This window comes from Pipra filicauda, unplaced genomic scaffold, assembly GCF_003945595.2.
Source record: "Pipra filicauda isolate LSUMZ 115617 unplaced genomic scaffold, ASM394559v2 scaffold146_size1912638_pilon, whole genome shotgun sequence".
In the NCBI taxonomy this organism is placed as follows: domain Eukaryota; kingdom Metazoa; phylum Chordata; class Aves; order Passeriformes; family Pipridae; genus Pipra; species Pipra filicauda.
Window position 1 is genome coordinate 1664373 of NW_024103951.1, and position 27666 is coordinate 1692038.

The 27666-nt window shown below is 40.9% G+C and overlaps 1 protein-coding gene across 7 annotated transcripts in view; it reads right to left on the minus strand.

The window, feature by feature from the left end:
- The window catches only part of SPSB4 (splA/ryanodine receptor domain and SOCS box containing 4), a 161319-nt gene that overhangs the window by 54582 nt on the left and 79071 nt on the right, over positions 1–27666 (minus strand). For 3 of the 7 annotated variants that reach the window (XM_027729352.2, XM_027729350.2, XM_027729354.2), the window contains one exon: positions 5836–6691. The exons of 1 other annotated variant lie outside the window; for it this stretch is intronic. In XM_027729352.2, the coding sequence (XP_027585153.1) occupies positions 5836–6529 (694 nt within the window). In that variant the 5' untranslated portion in view covers positions 6530–6691. Of the gene's footprint in view, positions 1–5738; positions 5783–5835; positions 6692–10954; positions 11135–27666 lie in introns of those variants that run through there. 3 more of the 7 variants (XM_039378775.1, XR_005562578.1, XR_005562577.1) reach the window with 3 other exon arrangements.

The following is a 27666-nucleotide window of genomic DNA, read 5'->3' on the forward strand; positions in this document are numbered from 1 at the left end:
TCTGCTATTTTAGTGTAATAAGTATGATATTCACAGTGTAACTTTAGATTACAATATTCACTTCAATTTTGAGAACAGAGGTGTAGTCATTGCTCTTCAAAGCTTCTTATTTCTTAAAAACAGGATACATGGGAAATCAGTAGAAACATGATCAGAACACACTAACAGGCATTTTTTCCTTGAAACTGTAGATTTGGTGGTTGCCATGGCACCTTTATGAACCAGAGCAGGAATCAAAAGCACAGGTATGTCAAGATTCAAATAAACCACAACACAGCTGTGGACTACTGATGCTTGTTCTTAGCCTTAGGAACTACTGAACTTAAAATAAAGTATGCCAGCACCTCTTAAGTTTTAAGCCAATGAAAACTGGATTCTCTGCTAATGCACAAACTAGACAAGACTGTAAGAAGAAAAAAAAAAGGAAAAAAAGAAAGAATCCCCCAAAAGGAAAAAACCCTGTTATCTGTAAAGCTAATGTGTGTCTTAGGTTGTCAGAGAAAGCTCTATCACTAAAGGTCTGAACAGGCCCAAGTTGTATAAAACAAGTTCAGGCTAATCTTACAAGAAGTGTAGGACCTTACAAAAAGACTATTGCAAAGCCCATTCATCATTACAGCTAAAGTCATAGCCTTAAATCTGAAATGTCCTTCCTCTGGAAGAATGACACTGCACTTGATATTCTACAGCTATCAGTAACAAAAACTGCCCTGAAGTTTGGGACAAGAAAAAGGAAAACAAGATTGCTAAGAATATATTATTAATTAGAACACAGTAACACAAAAGAAGAGAAACTCAGCTGGAGACGGGAAGAAAGAAACGGGAGGACTGAACAAAAGAAGAGTATCTGGGAGAAAGATATAATGCAGAGACCACCAAGAAGGGGCAGGGGGTGGCTGGGGCAAAAAGCCAATTAACTGAGTGGCATATTCTGCTGACAATACAGTGGTTTCAACCTGCTGAGAAAAGGCTGAGAATTAATTAGAAAGTGTCAACAAATTAGGATTAAAGGACAAAAAAAGGCATTTAAACCTGGGAAGGGAGGTGCATGTGGAAGAAGACAAAAAAAACCCAACAATACCTATTTGACTCCTGAAGCAGGAACTGAAAATGCTGGTTCCTGTTAAATTATCTCAAAAGCTAAAAATTGCTTCTTCACAACATTAGCTGCTTAATTACTGCTGCTTCATCCTCTGACTGCATGTCTGTAGGGAAAACCCTTTCTAAGGTTTAGCAATACTGGATTTTCAGAGTACATTATTTCCATTGCAGCCTCCAGAGTCATGTATTATATAAATAGCATAAAACAAGTTTAGATAAACAAAAAAAAATCCATTTAAAAATTTTAATTGAAAACCATCTGGGGGAAAACCCAGAGTCTGAAGAGAGATTATATATTTCTCCTGGCAGTTAACAATTTCACAATTTTGACTTAGATTTCTTTATGGTAAAAAGACCTCCAAGGGGAAGAGTGCATATTTATAATTAGCAATTGTGGTATGTTAGACACAGATCAATGCAAATTAAAATAAACTGAGAACAGTAGGATAGAGGAAAGAAGTTGTGCTTAGCTCCATAGCTCCAAAGTTGTCATTTTGGTTTAGAAACATCAACCTTATTTCAAAATTCTAGACAGTACAGCCTGAGAGAGATTCAGTGGTTACACTGTGTTGTTCTGCACGGTTGAGAGCAAAAGGTGTGAACAGACCCCATGTCCAAAACTTTTGTAGCTGCATCAGTAAACAGAGAGAATGTGCTCGAGTTCCCTCCTCTTTCCCACTGTTCTTGAGCCTCTACAAGGAACAGCTACAACTTCCCAAAACTGAGCCAATGTTCTCCAAACATCCTCAGCTCTACGCTTGCATCAGCTCGCCTGCAGGAACAGTGAGCAGGCTGCTGGCACAGGAAAACAGGAGCCCAGATTTCTGCTTGGATGATCCCTTTAGTCCACCTGTTCGTTCATGGCAGGTAAGTTCGAAGCACATTCTTTGAATAATACTTCTGTTTCATTGGGGATGTAAACAGAGGTGTTAAAAACAGGGGATGTGTTGCAGGGCAGTGGTCAGTAACCAGACAGAGAGCCCAGGGACCCTCACCCGCCAGGGCCAAATACAGATCCAAAGAAGGATCCGTAGGTTAAAGTACGAACAGGTACAGACAAATGTTTTCCATAAATTACACTTGTAAGTAAAGTCTTCTCTTCCAAGACAAATGTTTCCAGCTCTCTGAGCTCGACAGTTATTTTCGAAATTGTGTAAGGGCTATGCAAGGCTTAATGCAAGAACTGCAATGAGTTCAGCTCACCTACTCAGTGCCCAAGTTTTCCACCACGGCACTATTTTACTGATTGTCCTCCCAACACTTTGTTTAAACACACAAGTGCTAATGGTTCAGTCATGATCTGCAAAGTACATTTACAAAGAAGTGTTTTGCTATTTCTCTGTTTCAGTTTATAAATAGTCTTCAGGACTCCTCATCAGACACCAGATATAAATTGACCAGCTTTTTGTAAACATGCGCCATACCCTGATAGGAAAAATAACAAAAATAACATATATTGCATTTATGTTATTTGGGGTTTTAATTATTGCAAGAGGCAGTGAGTCAGAAGACTGATGTAAAATTCTGTCCAACTTACACACAGCGTGGTATATACTGATAGCATTTGATCAAAGAAGTTTGTCCTGAGAAGAACTCAATGTGTTTATGATGAGCACTCTCCATCCTGTCCCCTTGCCTTCCCTCCCAAACCCTGTCAAATACGTGCAACTCCAAGTCTCTCAAATGTGAGCAAAAAAACCATCTTGTGAGAGTCACAGAACATCATCATGTGATGCTCAAAGTAGTTTCTGAGGCAGAATACTCTGGGTATCAGATGCAGCTGGAAGAACTACAATTTATTTTAACTACAGCATTATTCTAGGAGCAATATCCAGAGATCAGAGGGCACACAGGTTCTTGATCTTTGACCTGCAGCCTTATCCTTCTGTGAATCTGCCATCTATGCAGTAATTAAGACACTTCAAAGTCTGCATCATCTCTCTACTACTATGACATATGTTTGAGTTCATTGCAGCTGCACAAGCCCATCATTTGAGCCTTTCACTCTTCCATTCCTGCAAGCCTTTCACTCTTTGCCAGGCAACTGAAATACACGGGCCTTTAAAGTATTCAGAGGTCTTCTATTTAAGCGGCAAGTATTGAAAACACTAAAAATCCCTGCCGTTGAGGTCTCCATTTGCTCTGTAGGACACACCTCACAAACAGCCATCACAAGCTGTGGTATGCATTCTGAGCAGCAACAATCAATCACTAAATAGCAAGTTACAAGGCACTGCTTGACAGCAGTTCCAAAAACAGCTAAGACCCTATGGCCAGATCTGCTAAAAGCTGCACTCGGAGCTATGAGATACTTCCAGGGAAGAGGGGGGCAGGGAAAGATTGAAAAAAGATAACTGGTAAGGTTAAAAAGGAATCAAACGATAACAACTCCCTCACACAAAAGTATTTTCAAATGTATTTAAATTTGTGAACACAAATGTTCTTCAATATCTACTCCAATTTTCACAAGAACAAGCAATTATAAAAACCTGTAATTAAAAGTGCAGTGAGAGCAAACATGAAGAGGTACCATGACTAAACTCAAAGTTACACAAGGGCAGCCTGGATAGAAACACCTTCAGCAGAGAAGAGACAGTGTTTGCTTTGGAGCACCAGCTAAACAAGCTAATTTGGTTTCTTGAATGTTGTTTTTGTTGCAGGACAGTAATGGATCAGTGAACATGTGATAACAAATGATGTGACTCTAGGATGTCAAAATGCCCCCTGGTGAAGTGGCTTTAAACTTCCTTTTCACGTGATCAGATTAACACTCAGGCCTACATAAAAGTTGTGTTTACAAGTTTACTTTTATCCACGGGTTCGCGTTTTATGGATTTCCGCGAAAATGGGGGAAAACCCGGACTGGACTATCCGGAGTATGTAAAGGGGGGAAACCCGGACTGGATTTTTCTGGAGACTGGATTTAAAAAAAAAAAAATGAAACATTAGACTTGATGTGTTTAAAAAAAATAGAGACTTTGACTTTCTCAGGGATAGTTTAGGAAGCTATCCTGCCTCTTCCAACAAAATTATCCCACAAGAAACCAGATGGGAATCTTTCTCTCTGTCATCACACAGACCACAACTATCCCTTCTCTACTTAGCCTCTTTTATTTTATAATTTCTACCAAACTCATTCACATCCTCTCCTGTGTTTTCATCTTTCTAAAGCTCCCTTGAGCAGCCCTGTGAAGGCTACAAAACGAATGCAGAATCCTGTGTGGACGTGGTGGACCAAGCTGAGCTTAGTTTGGCAGATATTCACAGTATTATAAAAACTGCTTTTGCAAACAAATATTCAGCTGGCAAAAAAGTCTCTCTCCCCCACCATCCAAAGAAAAGATTGTCAGCACATCACACTGCAACGTCTGAGTAATTGCACAATACTTACAGTCCTCGGATATTCCCCTGTATGAAAGCACTTGGGAAGCTGCCATTTAGCATCTAGCTGGAATAACCTGCAGGGCTTCTGTGGATAAAAAGTCTTTCCCCCAGTGCATGGTACAGATGTTTATGAAAAGATAATCTTAAACAGGGTCAAATTATTTAATTATGTTTCTACTTGGTATGTCAGATGTAAGACTAATGAGCAGAGAATTAATTTTTGACAAAAAAAAAAAATTAGACCACTGCATCCTTACTGAAAAGACTAGTGAATTCTTTTAGAAATCACTCATTGAAAGGCAGGTGCGTTCTCTTTTTACAAGACCAAGTCCCATTCAAAAAGCCAAAAAACATTAAAATTTTGCCCAATCGTCCATTTTTCGTAAATCTACGTATTTATATTTGTAGTTCCTCTTACAGCTCAGATAATACGGTCTTAAACAAGAACAAAGTTCCACTTAATACCTTGTCCAGCTTTCCATTCCCCAACACCCAGCAGCCAAGACGCTGATGGTAAATAACTGGGCTTGCCCGAGTGCACACTGTGCTGCGTTCGGCCCTGGCAGAGCACTCGTCTTCCTGAGCAGGGACAAGAACTGGACAAGACCCAGTTCTGCAACTCATCTTCTGGCAGGCCACTACTCCAAGGTCACAGCAGCAACATGCTGCTCCTTACTACATATCAATTTAATTTGATATTACCCTTTTAGATCAGAAATAGCTCATGCTTGCTTATCCGAAAACACGGATTGCTGGAGAAGAAAATACCCTGAGAGAGCACCTCCTGAAATGAACTAAGGAACAGAGCTCTCTTTCAGAAAAACTGCTGAAAGCGGTATTTGACCTGAGCTCCCAGATTCTTGGGGATCCACAGCTGCTTCTGAGGGTCCTGGGAAGGCAACTACAGAAAGCAAGCCTACTGGCCAGCATTCAAGTATGTTTATGAACACCATGTAAGAGTTTCCACTACTACAGGAAATTTTTACGGGATCCACAAATCCTATTTGGAAACCACAGATTTAAAACATATCCTCCAGTAAACAAGAGTTTTACTGTTCAGTATACCCAGGAAGTTTCTCAGTATCTTTTTCTCAGCCTGTTCACTTTCCTTGGACACAGATTTCTTGCAACTCTGCTTGCCAAAAAGGAAGATATTTTGATACAATCCACACCATCATTACAAGATACAACTGAGATATATTAGTTTTGAGCAGTCAGACAGGATGCAGTTTACTCACAGTGAACAGTCCGCTCCCCCCCACACACTGTCCACTGCAACAGGATAAAAGAAAAACTCCTACATGAGAAAAGTTGAAAGACAGGGTAATGAAGAAATTCAGTAACACTTACGGTCAAGTCCGTTGATGTATCTCATTGTAATTTCACAGTGCCCCCAAACTGCACTGACTATGGGGTAAAGTTTTTTCCCTTTTAGTCCCCTGAAGGCCACTCCAAGATACTGTCCATCCACCATGAAGCTAAGCGTCCCTTCATCCATATCCAAAACCACCAGTAACGAGTCTGGGAGTACAAAAGACTCATCTGGTTCCAAAAAGACAGGATACGTGACGCCAGGCTGGTTTTTACAGTTGTGGTAGAGTTTGTTGCGCCCCAGATCCCAGCCCCATGACTCACTGTTGCTACCGACCAAGGACGTGTATCCCACCGAGTGCAGCGGGGCTTCGGCCGTGGAGACGCCCACCACGGCGTGAGTTCCCCGCTGCCTCGTGGGCCAGTGGATCTGCCAGACATGGAGGCCCCTCGTGTAGCCGACTTTGCCCCGGATACAATCCGTGCTTTGGGCAACCGGGTGTCTGTGAAAAGTCAGTTTATCGTCTTCCTTTACAAATATATTTAAGGAGCGATCTTCGTTGTTCCAAGCGTGTTTGTACTGGACCTCCAGCTTGGCAGGGGGCATATCCAACAGCATGTCCAGGCGCGCTGGCTTGCAAAAATCCGGGCCTCTCAGCTCTCGTTTGACAGGTCTATAAGGGGGCTCCCTCACATCCACAGACTTTATGCTCCCTGAGATTTTCTGGCCCATTGCTTGGCTGCAGGTTTACAAAGGAGAAAAGAAAAGTTGACTTTGGCCCAACGTTACCTCATGAAAGCACCGTTACACTGAGCCAGTGGTCTGACAAGCTGACTGGATTTACTCCTCCTGTTTGGAGCTTTTTAGCAGCAATGTTTTCCAAGAAAAATGCCCCTGGAAAAAAAAGCAGAAAGTTTCCAGTTAGTTTAAGAAAGCCAACAGAAAACCCACGGTATGTTTTTAAGGAGCTTCTTCTCATCCCTAGTAGTTATTTTAAACCCCAGAGCTGACAATTCCTCACTCCTGGTTCAGTGTCCCACAGCGCTCACCAGTCTGCCAGCAGGATGCGGAGCCCACCAGCGCACGGAGCGCAGACAGTCATTTCCTCCAATTCATAATAGGATGCAGACATTCCCCACCTTCTGCCCTTCCACCTATTTTGTCTGGCCAAGTTCACAGCGGGCCTGAAGCAGGCAGACACTATTCCCCAGCAACAGTGATAAACTTTATGTTCAGCAGTAGCTTCACTTTCACTTAAGCTTTTGTTTCACGGCCTCAGAAACATGCAGTGTCACAATCTCCTTTTATTTCCAGGAGTTCTCTTCCCTGGGCCCTGGCGACAGAGGCTTCAGCTTCTCTGCCCTTATTAAAACAAATGCAGCCAACAGCAAATGGCTGCAGAATTTAAATGTTTCTTTTTAACTTACCCTGGCCTTAAATAAAAGGGGTGGGGGGGGAAACAAAAACCAAAATTCATCTTTAGGGTTTTTTTTATAAAGGAGCTTAAAAAAAAATAAAAAGAGAGGGAATGAGGAAGAGGAGTCATGGAAGGACAAGTGAAGAATGGCAGTTTCAGTTCTTTGGCAGATGTTTCTAACAGGGATGTTCCTCATGCTAATGGGCAGCAGGCTAATCAACAGTTTCTATATTTTAGCATTCATCTAATGAGAAGGGCTGGAACACAGTAAGACACATTGATTTTCAAATGTATTGTTTCTTTGCTTCCATAGACGAACATGGTAAAAAAGCACCCAGGAAAGATTCTTTGCAACCTGTATAAGTTAGATTCATTCACATTTTAGAGCTCACGTAGAGCACAAAGGCAAACCAAGGACCTCTAAAAGTACTAAAGGAATAAAAATTAAGACAAAATCCTATAAACTCAAATAGGTGATTGACATGGGATCAAATAAAGTATCTGCACCAGCAGACACATTTCTGTCTTTTAGCAAAACAAGTGCCAAGTCCAAGAATGCTCAAATATAGCCAAGTAGACCCACTCTGTTTATTTACTGACAGAGTGATGAAGTGTTTGAAGAAGCAAAAAATCTCCAGACTCTCAAGAGGCTGAAAAGCCTAGGTGACGGTTGTCATAAAGTACCAAACAGCAGATGGGCACCGATGTCCTGCAAAAAAAATCTTTACTTTGTAAGTCACAAGTCCACGTTCTTCCTTTTAAAGAACTTCTACCCCAGACACACTGTCTCATTCCAAATATCATTTCTGAAAGAAGATGAGAAACATGTATTCACAATAGAAGGAAATAAAAAGAGAAGTCTAGGAAAAAAAAACTTAAAATTTACCATCCAACTGCGTTTGAGAAGTTAATTAAGTCCTTATATTATTTACAATGGCAAACACCATGTAAAGTGTTTTCTGCATGTATTAAATGCAGATGAAACCACATCTATGTTATGTGAAAGTTTTCTTTCAAAAAAGTAAAAAAACGTAAAAAGTTGATTTTTCAAAACCACATGACAGTTAAGTTACTGTATGAAAATATTATTTTCTGTTTGCTGGTCCCACATGGGTATGTATATATGTACACACTTGAGCATGAAAAAACAACTCGTTGCACCTAATTTTAATCTTTGAAAATTAAAAAATAAACATAAACTTCCAAGCCCTTCATGTCACATTTGCAGGAAGATGCACAACAATTCCCAAGAGTCTCCACGTGAGATGAACTTGAATGATCCCCCTTACTTCTTTCCAAACCACGTAAAAGGAATCTGAAACTTTAAGCAATACTTATATTTAAGTTGATGTTTGCCATTTCCAGTATTGCAGAAGCACTCATTGATTGTTTCAAACGTATGATTCCAATTCGGCCCATTGAAGCAAGTTCAATACTTTATTCCACACTAATAATCCCAGGGAAAATTAAATAGTGACACTAAAATATACACAGGGAAGCAATAGGGAGTAAATGTTATCAGGTAAGCAAGCTTTCCTAAGAGGACAGATGCCCAGGGATTGGGTAGTTGCTTTTAAAAAGGTGATTATTTGAGCTTGAAAGGAAATGAAAAGGGAAAACCTCAGACGCTTAAAGGGAACCTCAGTGATTTCTACATGAGATTTAGTTCTGTGTGCCTTTGAAAATTTCCTCTTTAAAGCACAAGACAATTGTCACATTCCTGTCAGGGTGCTGAGGGGAGACGGTCGGGGAAGTCCTCAGTGCATCCTCCTGTATCACTTCCTGATCACATGAGAAACTAAACTTGGACAGACATTTACCTGGCAGATCACCAAGAAATTATAAACACTGAATTGACTCACTTGGCAAGCCACTGACATTCTTCCTCATGTGCCCCAAACTGTAACATAAATAGGCTGCTAATAGATAGATCAGTAATTCAGAGGAGTAAAATGCAGCATTATGAGTATCTTGATACACTCACCCGTGTCCTTACTCTGGGATCTGATCAGTAAGTACTTTGGTTTGAAACTGTATCTTACAATATTAGGTCTTTGGTCATACACAGACATTACCACATAAATTAATTATATGATATATCATTTTGCCAAATAGCTTTGCATGGACATAGGACGAAACAACAGTGAAAAAATCTTACAGTTAGTGAGCGATACATTCAAGATGCAGCAGTTTCTAAGCATCAGTACAACTCAGAAGGTACCTTTCATCAAATACCTCCTCCTACAAACCATATTATACTCTCTTGCATCCTAGTCCTGTGTAGCTGGTAGTTCTCAGCTTCTGCCAGAAGGCCAACTATAGCCATACTAACCTCATTCAAATATCAGAGGACTTGAACAAGTAAATAAAAAAAAAAAAAAGACAACATTTAATTATTTGTCACCCCATGCTGGCAGTGACCTAACAGCTCTAACTGCTGGACCTTAGTAGTAGCTGACATGAAAACTTTTAAGGAGGAGGCAGGGAGGGGTTGTAACACATGCCCCAGCTCACAACCCATGCAACAGTAATGTGAGCTCCACAGGGAGCAACTTATGCACAAAGTCCTCCTGGCAGCTACAACAGCCCCCTTGGGTGCTTGTAGGAGCAAAACCTGCCTCAAAGCCACCATCTATTCCCTCTCCTTGCCTGTATCTTGTGCATTCACACCAAGCAGATGGCAGAGGTCCACACTGAGGTGAGAACAGCAGCAGAGGCATCACCTTGACCTTCACTCCATCAGAAGCTGCTGCTGGAGCAGCACAGCTTAACAGGGCCCAGCCTGTCTCCACCAACAAACACCCCCTCCCTACTTCCACAGGTAACAAACATACTTCCAGTGTAGATGCCTCAGAAAAGTCATACTTGCACCACTGCTATGATAATTTCCAGGCAGCTTCTCCCCACAGAGATGTGCAAGTGCCCCACACCAGCAGCTGTTGGGAAAGCTGAGCTCATGCCCACAATAGGAAGCAGAGTGATTAACACTTCATCTGGCAAAAGAACCTTAAACTGGCTCCCTGTCTGCAGGACTGGATGGATACATCACACAGGATTGGTAAAAGTTGTGGGTCAACCCAAAAGGACAGAAGGTCAGCTACTGTTCAATCCACTTACAGAAATATTTGGTTGTAAAACCTTCTTACCATCTCCCAAATTAATAAAAACTTGCCAAAGCACTGTCATTCAACTGCTGTGACTTTCTGTAATCTTACATCTCTTAGAGAAACCTAGACTTCCTTGCCTGTATCTTCTCACTAGACACAGGAAAGTTCAGAAATACAAAGAACATGAATTTTCACTGTATAGTTTTGCTTTGAAGGTTTTCCCAAATCTTTGCTCTTCCAGTAATTCAAACCACTACAGGAGTTAAAAAATAAGAAAATATTTCAATCTGGCTTAATATATCAGCTCTCCATTATACCTGTTTAGTGACTACAACTGAAACACAAATTTTCATCAGTTTTCCCTATAATAAAAGATATTTTGTGGAAAATAATCAGCATCTGGAAATCTCTGGCTGAGAAGACTGTTCGTTTTCATAACCCAAATAATTTCTGTCTCAGTTTCACATTCATGCCATGCTTTGTCAGGATATGATGATCAGACTAAATGTACTGTACAGGAACAAGACAACTTCAAACAGGAAAAGTGTGTCAATGTCACTTAGCAGTGTCCCCATGCAGACTGCCAAAATATTTTGGGAAATTATTCACAATAAAAACATGGATTATACTTACCAGAGAAAGGCTTGCTGGGACATCACTTTGCTGTCACTAAATAGGGTGCGTTTTTAACAGTTTGGTACGTTGGCATCAGTGGAACATAACTGATAAAAGAAACATGCTTTCTCTGCAAGGTCAGCTTTCAGCATTCATAGTTGTATTCCCCTCTGGATTATGAACTAGACATGCAGAAAGCTTGAAAAACATGCATAAGAAATGTCACCACAAACACAATTCAAAACTACATTAAGAACACACTACGGCTCAGGTTAATCCTACTAAATTGACACTTACCAAAAAGTGAGAAGCAGCCAGGTGAGTCCCAATTAATGACACCAGTTGGTGACACTGTCTATCAGAAAAGGCAGGGAAGGCAATGCCTCCATCCAGCAGCATTTCCAATGTCTACACAGCAGTTCTCACTCTTTTGGCTATTGGCCCTCATCAGTTTTTTTCCTTCCTGCAGCCAGAGCTCACTGTCACCTCCCTTGCCAACCTGGGCTTTGTCACCAGACAGCGAGGACCCCTGAATACCAAGACAGAGGCAACAGGAGGCTCTGAACCAAGGCCTCTCCTCTGTGGGCACCAAAACTGTTCATTCCCCAGATGCCTGCACACAACTGATACCCTGAGTGTTTGAGCACTGAATGTAAGCCTAGTGCTGAAGTCTCTACAGAAGGAATGGGAAGAACAAAACCACCCGCTATGCTGTGCTGTGCAAATCAATGAAGAGGAGTTCGTATGTTCAAGGAGGAGGACTTTTACCTCCACCCACATAATGTAAAGGCACAAGGCCCAGTGTCTGTAACTCTGTTCCCAGTGTGCAAACAGAACCATGACAACACTGTTTTGAGGGTGACAATGAATTAAGCACATTTTTGGCACCTTATAAAGACTGGCTAGCTTGGATTCAACTATAGATCCTGGTATCCAACATTGTTCAAAATGGGCAATAAATCAGCAATGTTGGCTTTCTTTGTCAAATTGGGAATATGCAGTAACAATGCAACCAGACAAAAATGCTTGGCTATTCTAAGCTATCCTGTGGTACAGATGAGATTTTATGCTGCATGCACACTTAGAGAATGACATTTAACATGTGGGATGAACAATGCAGCAGTAAGTCATGACTTCTTCAATTCCTGAAAGGAATGCAAATCCTGAAAATCCCAAGGACATTCCTCTGTAAAGAGTAACTTGTTTTGTAATGTTACAAAAATGTAATTGTTTCAAAATTCAGCATAAGCTTGTTATTAAAAAAGACTGTGCATTTAGCTGTTTGGAATTAGAATAATCTGAAATACCACACCATCTGTACCACTCGACTTAGAAGCAGTTTAGTCATATGATCAAGAATGCAGAAAGAATCTTGAGTAGCAATGAATATAGTGGAATGTATATTTTTAAATACTTCCATCTACTGTACTTTGGAACTGAGCTGACTTGAGGTTTGGGGTTGGTTTTATGCCTTTGGTCTCTCTGCATGTGTTTCTGGAATTCGCCTCTTTCATACTGAAAGTTGGATTTAGATGCAGACACTTATATTCTGAAGAAGCATGAAAAATGACAAAAAACATTTGAAGCCTGTAAACAGGTTTTTTGCGTAATGACTTCTCACAATACAGCAATGTAATCTGAAAAACAAATATAGTAACATAATACAACAAAAATTGCCTTTTTTACTATGCAAGTACTTTTAAAAACAGCAACACTTCAGTTCTAAAGTTCCTGCAAGGAAACGGTTATTTTCTTTTCAGGGTATTTAACAGGAATTGTGATCCCACAATTACAGATGTTCAAGTTGCTACATCCTTTCTACCACCTCTTCCTTTTGTCTTCAGCCACCTGCATTCAAATAGCCTTGAGATGGTCTGCCTCAGAAAGCCCAAGTGTGCAAAATCTAGTATTTCATTTTGCCAGGTTATTTTCAGGTGGATAAACCCTCTGATCTGAAATATCAGACAATTATGTAAACACTTGCTCTGGCAAAAGGAAAGAGAGAGAAAAAAATTAAAAGCTCAGAGGCAGAACCGTCTATTTAGGCAGCAGCCCAAACCATGGAGCAAATTTCCAGTCACTTCCAGCTGCCCTAAAGGGCACAGCTGAACTTCATGTCTGAATTCAGTACAAACGTGAGCTTCTGCTTACATCTTCCTCACTCCTGTGACAGAAATCATTCATCTTTCACCCTTCAGCCACTCTTCTGTAAGTGAATACCTTCCTGTCTTTCCCAAACAGCTGATGTAGCCATTTTGAACATTCAAGTGTCAGGGTTATATTTAAAGAGCAAATTAACACAAAAAAAGGCTTAGCACGAAATTGAAAATTATGTTTTCAGCTCCACTTCACATTTTACATTTCTACTCAGCCGTGCTTCACCAGGTAAGTAATACCAATAGGTGTCAGACCACGTGAGATTTAAAGCCCAAGGAATAATTAAGTTTTAATATTGCAATTTCTCTCTAGTCATTACTACTTCTCACCAGCCTCACTCTTTTTTTTTTTTTTTTTAAATTTATTTTACATTTTACCTCTAGAGCTTTGTAGAGGATCAATACCCCTACAGCTTCAATTTCAAAACCGGAACATCCATTAAACGATGGCCTTGAAATGTGGCTGAACACCTTCCCACTGCCTCTCTTTTGCTGCAGTTCCCTTTGCTGCAGTGTGTAGTGGAGCCAGTTGGCCTTTAAAATGAAATAAGCTAGAAAGCTGTAGATGAGAAAAAATACTCCTGGAAAGCATCATTCCTCAGTCTAGCCAGTCGTGAATCCCAGGGAACATGCCAGAGATGATCCCTGAGCAGATGAGGGAAGGTCTGCAGATGGTAGAAAGTGACGATCAGACAGACGAGAGCTCCTCCAGCTTGACACAGTCATTCACCAAAACTTTACTGAAACTGGAGAAACTGTAATTATGTGTTGTAGTGAAAATCTGGCCCCTTGGCTCAAGCTTCACTCTTAGATTGTGTCAATGTTTTCCAAGCCTGGTGAGTCTTTGTAAATCATGAGGGAGCCAAGGCCTGCAACTGGTTTTCTAGGGGGAGTATCCTGATAAGGATGGGGATAAGGAGGAAGACCCACTAGTAGCAGCTCGGCAGGCATCTATAGCATCACAAGGCTGCTGTAGATTTGCCAGATGCTACAAGAGTCAGCTCCACCCTCACAGGGCCTGTCTGTACATTTTGCAGTGGGTGATTCTAGTGCTTTGCCTCTGTATCATTTATAAAAAGACATTCCCTAACAGCTGAAAATCTGCAATGCTTCTGGAATGACCAGGATACTTTTGTGGTCTTCTTTTGCATCTGAGCCTCACTTTGTTTAATTCTCATTTAGATGAAGCAGCAGTGTACAGACAACACCTGTCAGATGCTCTCACTGTTGGTGGGCAGGAAGCAAACACATTGGATGTTCCTGCTGTTCCAGCCCATTAGAGGTTGCTCCTGATACAATCTGGATGACTTTAATACTTCCAACAGCGCTGCGAAACTCCAGTGACATAACCATACTGTGCCTCTGGCCAAGCACAGCAGACAAGAGTTGAAGATATTCTTCCCCCTACAGTGAATTGAGCAGCCTGATGTGGCAGAGATGTCCAAAAAAGGCTGTCTTGGACAAACCATGGGGGATCTGTTGTATGGAAGACACAAATGCATGCAGGGGTCAGGCCCATTCCCCCACTCAGGGCTGCACAGGGAGAGGGGGAGGGCAAGGTTGGAGGGAACCCAGCCATTGTACTTGCACAAACATGTAGGAGATGAATACATGAGAACAAGTTTGATCCTGAACAAAAGCGTATTCTTTTGTTTAATAGGAAAATAGGCTTACACAATCACACCATCTGCATCCCTCCTCACCCTTCCCCCTCTTCAGGCTACTTCAGTCAATAGCCACATCGGCCAAATCTGACAGAACAGCAGCAGGCTCAAAGACAACTGTGTTCCTACAGGAGAGGACAGACATCCTGGAAGTGATCACATGGAAGATCAGGCTGGGCTGCAAGTTCATATCTTGCCAAGAAACTCTGAAGAGAATGAGCTCAAATCAAAGCTGTGACTGCAGCAAAGTGTCCTGAAGACTTCATGTCAAATCAGCCACAAGACACAAAACCAGGAAGCAATGCTTCATCAGTCCTGCAGTTTCTTCTTTGAAAGAACAGAAATTAAATACACAGACTTCATATATGTTAAGGAAAGCATCATCATGAAATCAAATCACATAGGTGATTTTGTATTTCCCAGGTGCGCTGACAAATGAAGTTCCATTCAGCTTTGGAGTGATAACAAAAAGACAAACCAACTTCCTGTTAAACAAATAAATGTTTTCTCAAAAAAACCTCATATTTTTTAAGCAACAGCAATGAATTTCATCTGTTTTAAACACACGCCTCTGCTAAAGCCCATCTGTCAGCAGAGAACAATTGCACAGACAAATGGGGATGATGGAGAAAGTAATATCATAGAATCAAACCGCCTGAGCTCTAAGCAACAAAATTGATTTTCCTTACGCACATAAAAGCATTCCCATTTTACAGAGTAGTATTTTTGTTTCTGTTTGCTATTAATTTAGGAAATAAGACACTTGGTAACCCAGGAGAGACTGGGAAAGGCCACAGGGCTTTAAAGAATAAAAGATTTACAGTTATGTCCCCATGTCAAGAATCTGACTCCTCCTGAAGAGACAAAGGACACCTTGGTGAGAATCCAGAATGGGTCTCGCAATGGTGAATCGTAGAATAGTTTGGGCTGGAAAGGACGTGAAAGATCATCAGGACTCGAGGAAGTAGCATGAAGCTGAGCCAGGGGAGGTTTAGGTTGGATATCAGAAAAAAGTTTTTCACCCAGAGGGTGGTTGGGCACTGGAACGGGCTCCCCAGGGCAGCGGTCACAGCATCAAGGCTGTCTGAGTTCAAGAAGCATTTCGACAATACTTTCAGGCACATGATGTGACTCTTGGGGTGTCCTGAGCAGGGCTAGGAGTTGACCTCAATGATCCTGATGGGTCTCTTCCAAATCAGCCTGTTCTATGATCTAGTTCCAACCCCCCTGCCACAGGCAGGCATACCTTCCACTACACCAGGTTGTTCAAAGCCCCATCCAACCTGGCCTTTAACACCTCCAGGAATGGGGCATCCACAACTTCTCTGGGCAGCCATCCAGCCAATTCCTAATCCACCAAATGATCCATCCATCAAATCCATGTCTCTCCAGTTTAGAGACAAGGATGTCATGTGGGACAGTGTCAGATGCTTTACATAAATCCACACAGATTACACCAGTTGCTTTTCCCTGATCCACCAATGCCATAATCTTGCCACAGAAGGCCACCAAATTTCTCAGGTACAATCTGTCCTTAGTGGAGTCACATCGGCTGTCACCAGTGGCTATGTGGAATGTTATTTTCTTTCTGGATCTTTCACTGTCCTAGAACCAGATTAACAGGAAAGGCTGCCTTTTCAAACAACTACTGTTCTACAGAGAAAAAGTATCACAGACTTTGCAGTGTCAGAGAGGGCTTCCAACTAGGAAAAGCCATGGTGAAAGAAGTTGCTACTCTGAGTCTCTACAACTGACCTAACAGTGCAGAACCTCAAAAAATTTCTTGTTACAAGTGCCAACAATTCCAGATATTTTTGACCACAGGAAAGTACTTTAAAAAGCCCACACTAGACTTCCTAATAGAGGTGTGGATAAAAATAAATCAGCTTTGTGCCTGTCTACAGGAGTCTCAACACAGACTGTGATCTATAAGCTCAAACACAAGGTCTGTATTTCTCAAAATAACTTCATACTCCAGTTCCCCCAGCTAAGCAGTCTTCCACAGGGAGTTTTCTTTTAAGCAGCATTTTATTTGTAACAATTAACTACTAACTATACTTCATTCTTTAATGTATTGGGCGAAAAGGGGGAAAAAAGATTGAAAGTTATTTGGAAGAAAAGTGCACCAGATGCAAGTTTGATGGCAATAAAAATATAGTAGTGATAATCTTTAGGTGTACTGCCACTGAAATGAGTGTGTTCCAATTAATCTTTGCACAAAATCCCCATATTTGATATTATTGCAAAGAATCTTCAAGACATCTAAATCTCCCACACACTGATTCTCCAATAGCTCAGGCAGGGCTCTGTTTTGCCCTGGACAAAAATGTGCTCCATCTAAATTTGGATCAGCAGTACTTTACACACAGAGAAAGCACATCAAGCTAAGCTCCAGCAACAGGTGTAATATATATTTTAAAAAATGCTCAGAGTTTTTAATTCTGGAAAAAGAAGACCCTAGATTGCACTGGGATATATAGATCACCTTGATTTCCAGCGTAATAAAGAATAAAGGTAACATTTATAAGTATCTTTAAAAGTAAGGGACTACATCAAGTAAAAGAAGTTATTTTCCCATTGAGTTATAAAAACCATAATACACTCAATATGATCCAAGTAAATACTGGGAAAATTATTCTTTTTTCAACTTCATCAGAGCTAGACTTGTTTTTGTTTACCACATCCTCAAGCAAACCACAGGAAGGCTATAAGTAAGTGGACTAATACAAAGATCCTTTCAGAACCATTTGACATCTAACCAAGGTATTCACCTGAGCCTAAATGAAAATTTGCCTTTATCAAACAAACTATCATTTACTACTGGAACATACTTGGAAGTCACATACAAACCACACCACTATGTTGAATGTAAAACCATGTGGGATACTACACAAACACTACAAATAGTTTCAGAGGAGAAAAACAAGCCTTTTGGCCAACAGATTAATAAAGAAAAATAATATCTAAAGATACTAGAAATCCAAGGGGGGTTAAATTCCAACCATTCTGTCAACAGACAAACTGACACACACTTTTCCCCAAAGCACTGTGCAGACACAGAAATTGCTACTAGAATCACAGGATCAAGAGCAGTTGTGCATTTTCATATTTAGCAGGAACTCTGTTACAGTTTACAGTAAAGAGATCAAATATAGAGACAAGTTTGAAGGAAGTAATTTACACATTATGGAAGTTTAATGGAGCATTAAAACCCAGAAGTTTAATAACGCTTCTGACTACTTGAATAATCCCCATCATGAACAGAGATCTTCCTCCACAGTGAAGGAATGAATGAAAAATATATTCAATTGCCCTACATATCATCTTCATCACAAATTTATGGCAAAGGGCTTTTTGTTACAATCCCAGTCTTTCCAGTTTCCCTTTTTTTTTTTTCCATCCCTTCCTCCTCTTTCCCTGTACATCCCTTTGTCAGCTTCTTTTAACACTGGGAAGCCACATGTGGCTGAAAATTTTATCCATTTTTTAGCACACTTTAAGATGTTTATGTCCCCACCTGGCACTTCTACAAAGAGAAGGATCATGGAAGCACACTCAACCCTCACCTTTCATTAGGTAGCAGATACCTGGTTTAATCCCAATCTAGACTAAGTAAGTATCAAAACACATCATCACGTCTGATTAACAAAGTGTGCTTTGTTAATCAAGGGGAGCAGAAGAGGTAGATGTAGTGTCAGGCTCCTCACTGAAATTCTCTTAAGGATAAAAAACCAAAACACTTACAAACACAGATCCCAATTTCTGAAGCTACTGCATGGATTTAATGACAATCTGTGTGAGACACATACTGCAAAGATAAAACCTTTGGGTAGGAAAGAGAATGCACCAGGTTACCTCATAAGGACACTGCCGGTACAATTAGGACATTTAATTATATTCCAAAGTGGTCCCTGAGAACAATTCCCTTGCTTGGAACCACTACCTTAAAACATTGGTCAGAATACAAGAGCAGCCACTTGACTGGTGAGTATTTGGAGGGAAAGTCTTTGGTGAACTGTGCCACAGCTGCAGCCAACACAGACCCCCAACAGCAACAAGAAAATGCACCTTAAAGAGCTATAATGGGAACATGGCACAGGGCACCCCTGACCAAAGAATCCCAGGCCTAAAAGTCCCCCAGTCACTGTTTTGGCTCAAGCCCTACATGGATACTTCAGCTACCCAGCTCAGGTACCAGAGGATGGCATTCAGAGCTGACCCTGCACTACAAAACCAGGCTCAGAAGCTGAGAGGGCATGTTCTGCTCTGCTGACAAAGGATTCAGAGTGATCTAAGCAGGGGGGAACTCTCAATACCAATAAAAAATAAGGTAGTCAGGCTCCATTCAATTGCACTGTGCAGAAATCACTGTGATTTATGACTTCTGCCAAGAACCAATTGCAGAGAGGAAAAAAGCCACCCCTGTGTGTGCCTCTCATACTAAGCATACAGCACCTCATGTCTGTGCAAGACACAGGAGCAACCAAGGCTGCCTGCTTTACAGGGACACAGTACTGAAGGAATTAATTCCTAAGGCAATGGGAAAATACTACATGGGAGAACTTCCAAGTCACAAATTCTGCTTACTTAAGCTAAGCTGCTTAATCAAGTTAATTGAAGGCATTAAAAAAGCATCTGGAGAAGAACACATTCACCAACCAGTCTCTAGCCATTCCTGATCTGGTGTTACTTTTTCTGGGCGCCAGTTCCCCTGCTGGCACAGCACAATCTATCATCAGCCATTACACTGATTACCATCCATTAGTTTTCCTAAGCACAGGCATGAAATTTAAACCTACTTTTGTAATTTATTTACAAGCTGTTCGCATACTGAATATGAAGCGTACACATAATGCTTCGTGTTAACGAGAGAAATGTAGCTGAATATTAGAGTCGCACATTAAAAATTACCAGTAGAAATAATAATTCTCTTCACAAAGAATTGTCTATGGAATTTTTGTTTGGCAAGACAAGCGGGACAGGAGTTTACGCTCTTTAAAATACAGCTGATTAATAAACAGTGGGGAAACAGGCAAGAACCCACGAGAATGACAAGTTTTAAGTATCAGTCCCATAAATATAAAATTCAATTAAAATGTCATTCTAAAAAACACTGAGAACGGAGTTGGGACTCTTATTAAAAAACAATGATTTTCTTCCCTGCCATTAAGGCAGAGTGATTAAAATGAAAGATAATCCCCTTTATTTCAAAAGCTAATTATTACATGTAATAAAATTTCTTCTTGTACCACGAGACCTAAACACACAAATTGAATTCCAGCTAGACCATCAACCCACACATCTTCGCTGTAATAAAGTAACTGCTTGAATTTTCCCTTACAATCATATTTCTACAACAGACTGTCAGGCTCAGCTTTGATTTGAGCATACCACATTTCTTACCACTGCGGAAACCAAGCACAGAACAGCTGTGGAAGCAAAACCAACTATATACAAATATTCAGACCAAAAAAAATTACACGCAAAAAATTCCTTGTGAAGACCACTTCATTGGGAACTCTGAGGAAAGTTATATTAAACTGACAGTTCGGCCTTGGCCTAAAGATTATCCAGAGGAAGTATCCTACACACATTTTTCACCAGAGGTGTAAAAGATGCGTGCTCTGCACAGTTCAGATGCCTGCCCAAAGTGTCCATACTGCCAGCCAGCAGTACTCCAGAGGAACTGAGCTGCTTGCCATGCTACTGCTTCCTACATTGTTAATGCAGATATCTAAATTTAGATGTCAGCTTTAGCCAGTGATTTTCCCACTTCTTCCAACAGTCAAAACAAAAAGAAAAACATCTCTGCATTAATTCATTATCTCCATCCATCTGCTGAAGCAAACATGATGTCAGAACTCCACACACTGGAATTACGTTACACCAACAGTAAACCAACCTCCAGCTACAGGGTGAGAGAAATAGTCTCTGCTCATCTCCTGAGTGACTGACTGCACACCGAGCAGCAGTTGTTGCTAAGTCACATTTCTACCCAACCTTGGGCATAGCTCCCCCAAGTTCCTAAGTGTTTTACCACAGGGAATACATAAAGTCTAAAAATAAAGAGAGTAAAGGGAGAGGGTTAGCTTCTGCATTCATGAAGACTTCCTGCTCCCATGTCCTCTATTAGCAGGATGTGGGTGGAGTACAGCAGTAAAAGTGAACTCATCAGTCGCTCTCATGTCCCTGGAGTATTGATACATTTCAGCTTGAATTTCCCTTTGGTGTCTTTTTCCAGCAGTCAAACCGTGATGACCTAGCACATATGGATTTTTTCTCCCCTTGCACTATTATTCAGCATTGCTAGAAAGAGGTGTATTTGAGTAAAAACGAGCTGTTAATTCTTGTTACAGGGTCTAAGAGCAGGAAATACAAGCCAATTATCAATGCTGGAGGTGGCTCACTGAAACAAAAAAAGTAATTGTAAATCAAAAGACCACATGAATTCAAGGCAGCAGCCTCATGCACTTTCTCCCATCCCAACTGCAGCTTACTGAGGTGAAGGAAGGAATGTTACCACGTCAGCGCCGACTCCTCACAGGCGTTTGAGCATCACAGAAGGATCTTGCAGCAACTCTGACAGTTTCTGACAGGTGCACCCTGCCTCTGAGGTCTATTTTCTCTCCCTGTTTCATTTTTAAATCCTGACAAATATTTAGGCTTAGTCCCTTTGACAAATTAATCACCTTTTCTCCAGGTGCACCTTCAAGAACTCACGCTGCTGAATGTTCCCCTCTTTCCTTGTTCCTGCTACATCCACACTCCAATACGTGGCTATCAAGGGAGAAATCTCACAGGCGAGCCTCTCTTCCATCTCTCCACCCACACATTTTGCTTCAAATACCATTAAAATGAACACCAAAAAAACTTAAAAACAACAAGTACATATTCCAGGTCTCATGCTCATGCTTGTTTAATATATCTCATTCTATTTAAACCTCAAAGGATAAGATATCATACATGTTGTAACAAATCCTTCCTGAGCACATTCTTGCATCTTTGGTAGACAATCATTGCACTTACAACGCTGCATCTTAGTCTAAACAAGCCATCAATGAACTATGTGTAAGGTTTTCTAGACTACTGGAAACAGTTACATCAGCACTGACCAAAGTACAAAGGCATTCCTTTATTTTATGTTATAATATTTTAAATGATCAAAAAGCTTCAATGCATTATTTGCCTTTGATTACAAGAGATAACAGAAATCCCACCCCTTTTGTCTTAAAACATCAAAACCAAAGGACTGTATAAATATTTAGTGAATGATCGGTACACTATGAATTAGAAGTGAGAATATCACAGAATTACCCAGATGTTAACAGCATCAGAGACTGATGGCAATGAAATGCAGGGACAGTCAGGTGCTGGCACAAACCAGATTTAACACTAATGTGCAGCAATGCAGTCAAAACAGGGTCAGGATGGCAATGTTCCTGTCTTTTATACACTTTGATGTGTCATCGTCTTTACTTCAAACAACTTCTGTCATCTCTGAAATGCCTGACAACAGTTTTCAACAGCAACAAGGAAAAGAGCATTTTGACTTCTTTATGCTGCATCATAGTTTTTGAAAGAACAATGACATAATGCACCTAAACCTCCTTGTGGGGTCAGACCCCCAAAATAACCACCTGCACTCCACAAGCATGGGATGAAAACACCAAAGTTCAGAAGTTAATTTCTCAATAGTCTCAGGTTTAACACCTGCCCAGAGATGCACTCACTGCTGGCTCCTTTTTCCCTGGGCAAAGGATGAAATAATGGCCCTGCCCAAGTGAATTAGCTGGAGCCTCAAAATATTCTCAGTCTTTGAAAGAGTTCAGCATGAGCTCATATCACTCACTGAGATCCTCAATGTAAATCCAAGTAGAGTAGTGATAAGCCACAAGGAACAGATACTCAATTCCCCATGCAAATATGTTACACAAATCAGACAAAAATATCTGCAAGTACACCTTTACAAGTTAAATTAGGATAAACTTTCAAGATAACCAAACAAATGGAGTCGTTAAAATTTAATTTTAATGAGTTTTTTTTTAACCTCAACCAAGTGTCTCAACCAGAAAATAACACAAACAATGCCATAAGGACCAGGCTCCAATTTTAACTCATAAATCCCCACTTCAGCTATACTGAATTTTAGGATCATTTATAACTTGAGCCAACAATTCACAGAAATGAAATCAAACACAGGACATACTACAGAATTAAATGCAATGACATCACTGAGCAGAGAACATAAGTACAAACTAATTAAACTTTATTTTAAAGCAACTATTCACTTCATAACACTACAGTTCTGCAGTCAAAAGCACATGACAACCTTTGGTGAGGAACAGAGCAGAGCTTATTTTGGAAATGGAGTCTAAACCATTTAAACTGGAAAACAAAGTTTCAAAAGTACCAGTACTGGCTCCCAGATTACTCTGTGCATCCAAATTACCTTTAAAGTAATTCTCAAAACAAGAAACCTTTTCTAATTTTGCTAGTAACTTAGACAATATTTAAAGCTCAATGTTCAAAATTCCCTTTATTTACCACTTAAACCAACTATTTCCTTGGCTATACAAAAATTTGACTGTCATGGCATTTTCTCTCCTGTCAAGTAACACAGTCCTTGTTGACAACATAGTGCATTTATTGTTTAATTTTGTGTGGCTTCTATCATGAAATAATTATGAAATAAGCTCAAGATTTTGGAGAATTAGTTCACTTTTCAAAGACAGCAGCCAACTTTCTTTCAAGTCATTTTCATCTTTCCCTTACAAAACTATTTGTTAGAATATTCTTAGAGAAAAACAAAAAACCCAGTTCACAGATCATGACTGTGCCTACAATCTGCATTTAGCGATTTCTGTGGACAGCCCATTCTCAGTATAAAATGTAGCTGTGATGTAAATACTTTATGCAACAAGGCTTTCTTTTAAAATTATGACCTCCAACATGTAATGGAAAAAAAAAAAATCTATCCTTTTACTAGAGGCAATTTGTTTCTGCATTCATTTGAAGAAGAGATGGAGGAAAAGTAGTTAAAATTAAATGACAACTGAGTACCTAAACCTTTCATCAGATTTGAAAAATCTCACTTTTGTCCATGTCTAAAGCCATGCAAGTGCTCTCACATGAAAAAGCAATTCTAAGCAGGTTGATTTTTAAACATTCAAGAAACATTCAAGAAACACCTTTTCCAACCAAGGCTACATGAGGCTGTTGCTGCTGCTACCAGGTGTAGAGAGAGCTTGAATGGTCTCTAGGCACGGGCCTCACTTTCCCCTCTTACACAGAGCTGGGCCATATTCAGGTATCCAGCAGAAAAAACGCTGAAGAAATACAACAGCAAAGTCAGCAGCCAACAGTCCCTCCTGCTGCCTGCAGACAAAAGGAATCCCAGGATGTCCAGCCACTTCACAAGAAGTTCACTCAGCAGCTCCCCACCCCAGCAAGGGGAGGTTTCAGGAGCTGAACTGCAATCCAGACCATGGTTAGGTCCCAAAGCATGGACCTGTTTCTGTAGGAAGGAAATCCTCACTCTTCTGACAAGACAGTGTAAATATGACCAAATCTTTCTTCTCTCTCAAAATCTCTGCAAAATCTTCTTCAGGAGTTGTTACCACAGAAAGGCACAAGAGCAGACAAGTGCACACCAGACTTTGGCAAAAGGGTAGAGTGAGAAAGGCAGTATAAGAACAAGCTTTTGGAAGTGTGTCTTTAAATGAAGAGAGCAAACTCAACTAAGGAGTATGCTGTAAGGCTCTGAAAGCATTAGCTTGCAATCAGCTCCAAGACGGATCTCATACATTGCTGAGCTTCGTGCTGCACACCAAAGCTCACTTGTCGCTTCAGCCTCTGACAAATCCTCGAAGATAAAGTTGCTAAGTCACCCACACTCTGCAGTGCAACACAATAAAACCTGTCATCTGACACCAGCCATGAGCAGGATTACCCCATGATGTTCAATCCAAAGATACAGGAAATAAGCATAGAGAAGCAAAGAATTATAGAGAATACTGCTCAGCATTGGTCTAAATTCAAATGGCTTCAGTATGAACAGATTTAGGTCACAGAACACCTGTGTTTTAGCCCAGGCACCTCACCTCACCTCTTCTTCCTTAAAGAAGGAAACAATGTGTCCTTCACTGCCATGACCAAACCACAGCAAAGCATGTTAAATTTCTGCATTTCAATTGCTACAGAAATTAGGTGCTGCACCACACTGGCCTCTGAGGCAAAAGTGACATCCACTTAAAAAAGACACCCCCCAAAAAACATAAATTTACACACATGTACATTTCAATAGGTTAGTACCTGACACTACTCCATTTTCAGTGGAAAAGGAGCCAAAGGAAGGGAAGCAATGAGCTCTGCACAGTACTCCTGATGGGCAGGCGCCCTCTAACAGAACGGAGGTAGACAAAATAGAGCCATCAAGCTTTAATCAATTATTGACAGTCAAATTGCAACTGCAGTTCTTAACCCAAAGTCGTGGTACCCTGTGAGCCCTGCTCTCTCAATCAGCACGGCTCCCAAAACATAAGCCACATTTTCTTGCTCTCCTCTTTGATGCATTTTTCCACACTGCCACCAAGGCTACTGGGGCACACTGTTCTCTTTAAGCTTTGCTTTCACATTAAATCTCTTCAGGGCAAGGATTTTTCCTTGATAGGTTGTGAATGCTACCGATTATACTGTCAGTTTTCCAAACACAACCCCCCCCCAACCTAATTTTGTCACCATCCGATCTGAAGGACTGTGGGCTGTGGAGCTGTACAAGCAGCTGAGGCAAAGGAGAGGCATTTCCTGACATCATTCCAGGTCACCTGAAAACGGGATTCAGACAGTACCCACCATTTCAAATACTTTAACCCTTGAGAGAGCCCAGGTCAAGCACACTGCACTGCTGTCTTCAAGCAACACTAGCTTGGACACTGTAACAAAATAACAAACAACTGTTGTTTTTTGAGAAACTTATCAGTAAACTCCATATTCAGCCCTTTTGGAGGAGCACTCCCTAGTGTATTTGCAGTCTAGCACCAGTATTAATGATGCACATGCACCTTTACAAAGCAAGTAAGCAAAATGCTCCAAACAACCAACCCCCACAAACAACCTAAGTCGACTGAAGTTAAAGAAGTCTGAAGACATGAACTGCTCTTCCAGGAAGCACGTGATGCATTAACATCCTACAGCACAAATGCATGTCAGCTAACAGAGTTACACGTTACAAAGACAGCTTAAAGTCAGGCCTGAAGGCTGTGTGTGCTGCAGGGAGTGACGCAGATTCACTACCATGTACACAACGCCATGAAAAATAAGTGTGGGCGAGGTAGCTATCTGGTCTGGCAAGTTTCAACCCACAGCACATGTTTATTTTCAAACAGTAAGTCCAACAACAATAACTTCTAGAATTATTAGCAAATATTTAGCTACACAGAGCAACTTTACATAGAGTTTCAACTTCCAAAACTGGTTAGCTGTTCAGTGGGCAGGTTTAAGCAATTTCTTCATCACAGGAAATGGATCTATACTGGCTTAATAAATAGCTTAAATTGCCAGGACAACATGTGTGTATCTCCACTAGCCTCCAGTTGCACACTCATTGACAGAGCTCAGGGAGACTACACCAAGTTCACTGCATCCATCTAAACAGAGTTTTGCCAGCATGGAGCCCTTCATCACTGGAGCCACAAGTCCAGGTTTGCTCCCTGGATGGCATCAGGAAGGCAGGCACCAGCCTCCACTCCTCTCTGCCATCAGTCTCATTTTGGTCTCCAGGATTTATCGAGTCCAGCAATATTTACGTCCATCCTCCACCCTGGGAGGATTGCTAAGAAGAAGACACATCTAGGTTTCCTTTACACGGATATTCTATTAAGAAGAGGGCATTTATCCTCGCTAGCTGATGGTGGAAATAGAAGAGAGTATCAAGGACACTCTGCATTACCATTATTCAACCTGAGATTTACCAGCCTGGGATTTACCACTTTGAGGGCCTCAAATTTGCACTGAAGTGATGTTGCCCCAGCACAAAAAGAATCGAGTAGAGGGTGTCAGTGCAGCAGCAGTGAGCAGCCAAGGAAGCTAAAGAGAGCAGACAGCTAAAACACAGCATGGCTTACAGACCTTGAATCTGGTAAAGGCATCCCTCTTTCTACCTGCCACTTCTTGGATATGCAGAATTATGGGGATTGGACAGTTGAGTATCTAGCACGATGTTGCTCTTCAGTATAGCCAAGTATTTTTAACAACATCTCAGAAAACCATGCAATGCCTTCTTCCTCAGTTGCTCTCATTGTGTTTCAAATGTGTAGGCAAAACAGCTCCTCAAAGGAAAACTCTCCAGCTGTCTCAATTAAAAGAAGCCAACTCAAAGTAACCATCAGACGGAGTCCTGTAATATGGCATCAAGTGCCACTATGAAATTTATCTTCCTTCCCCCCAAGAAGAGGTCAGTGTCTTATACACAGAAGAGGAGCAAACAGTGATTGTGAAGGAAAATGAGACAAGAATAGCTTCCTTGAATTTTTCTTGGTACATGGAAAATCCATTACGGGAGTTTACACAGCAACAATGAAGCCTGACAAGTTAATGAGCTGCTGCTTGTGGAGTCACCGGAGAGATGGCCCATCGTTCAGGAATTCCTATGCTGCACAAACACGAGTCATAAAGATGACTGTAATTTGGTCAAACCAAAAATCCGAAATTCTGGTTGTTTCAAGAAACAAGATATCTGATTATTAATTCTCCTGCGGGTTTTCATGCCTCTATTAATAAAAAGAAAAAAAAAATCTCACAACTCTGAAAAGTTCCTGGCAAAAAGGTGGCACTGCTTTGTTATTCCCGAGCCCCAAAGCCTGTTGAGCAGGAAGCCCGGTGTTTCAAATCTGGCTGCAGAGACATTTGCAAA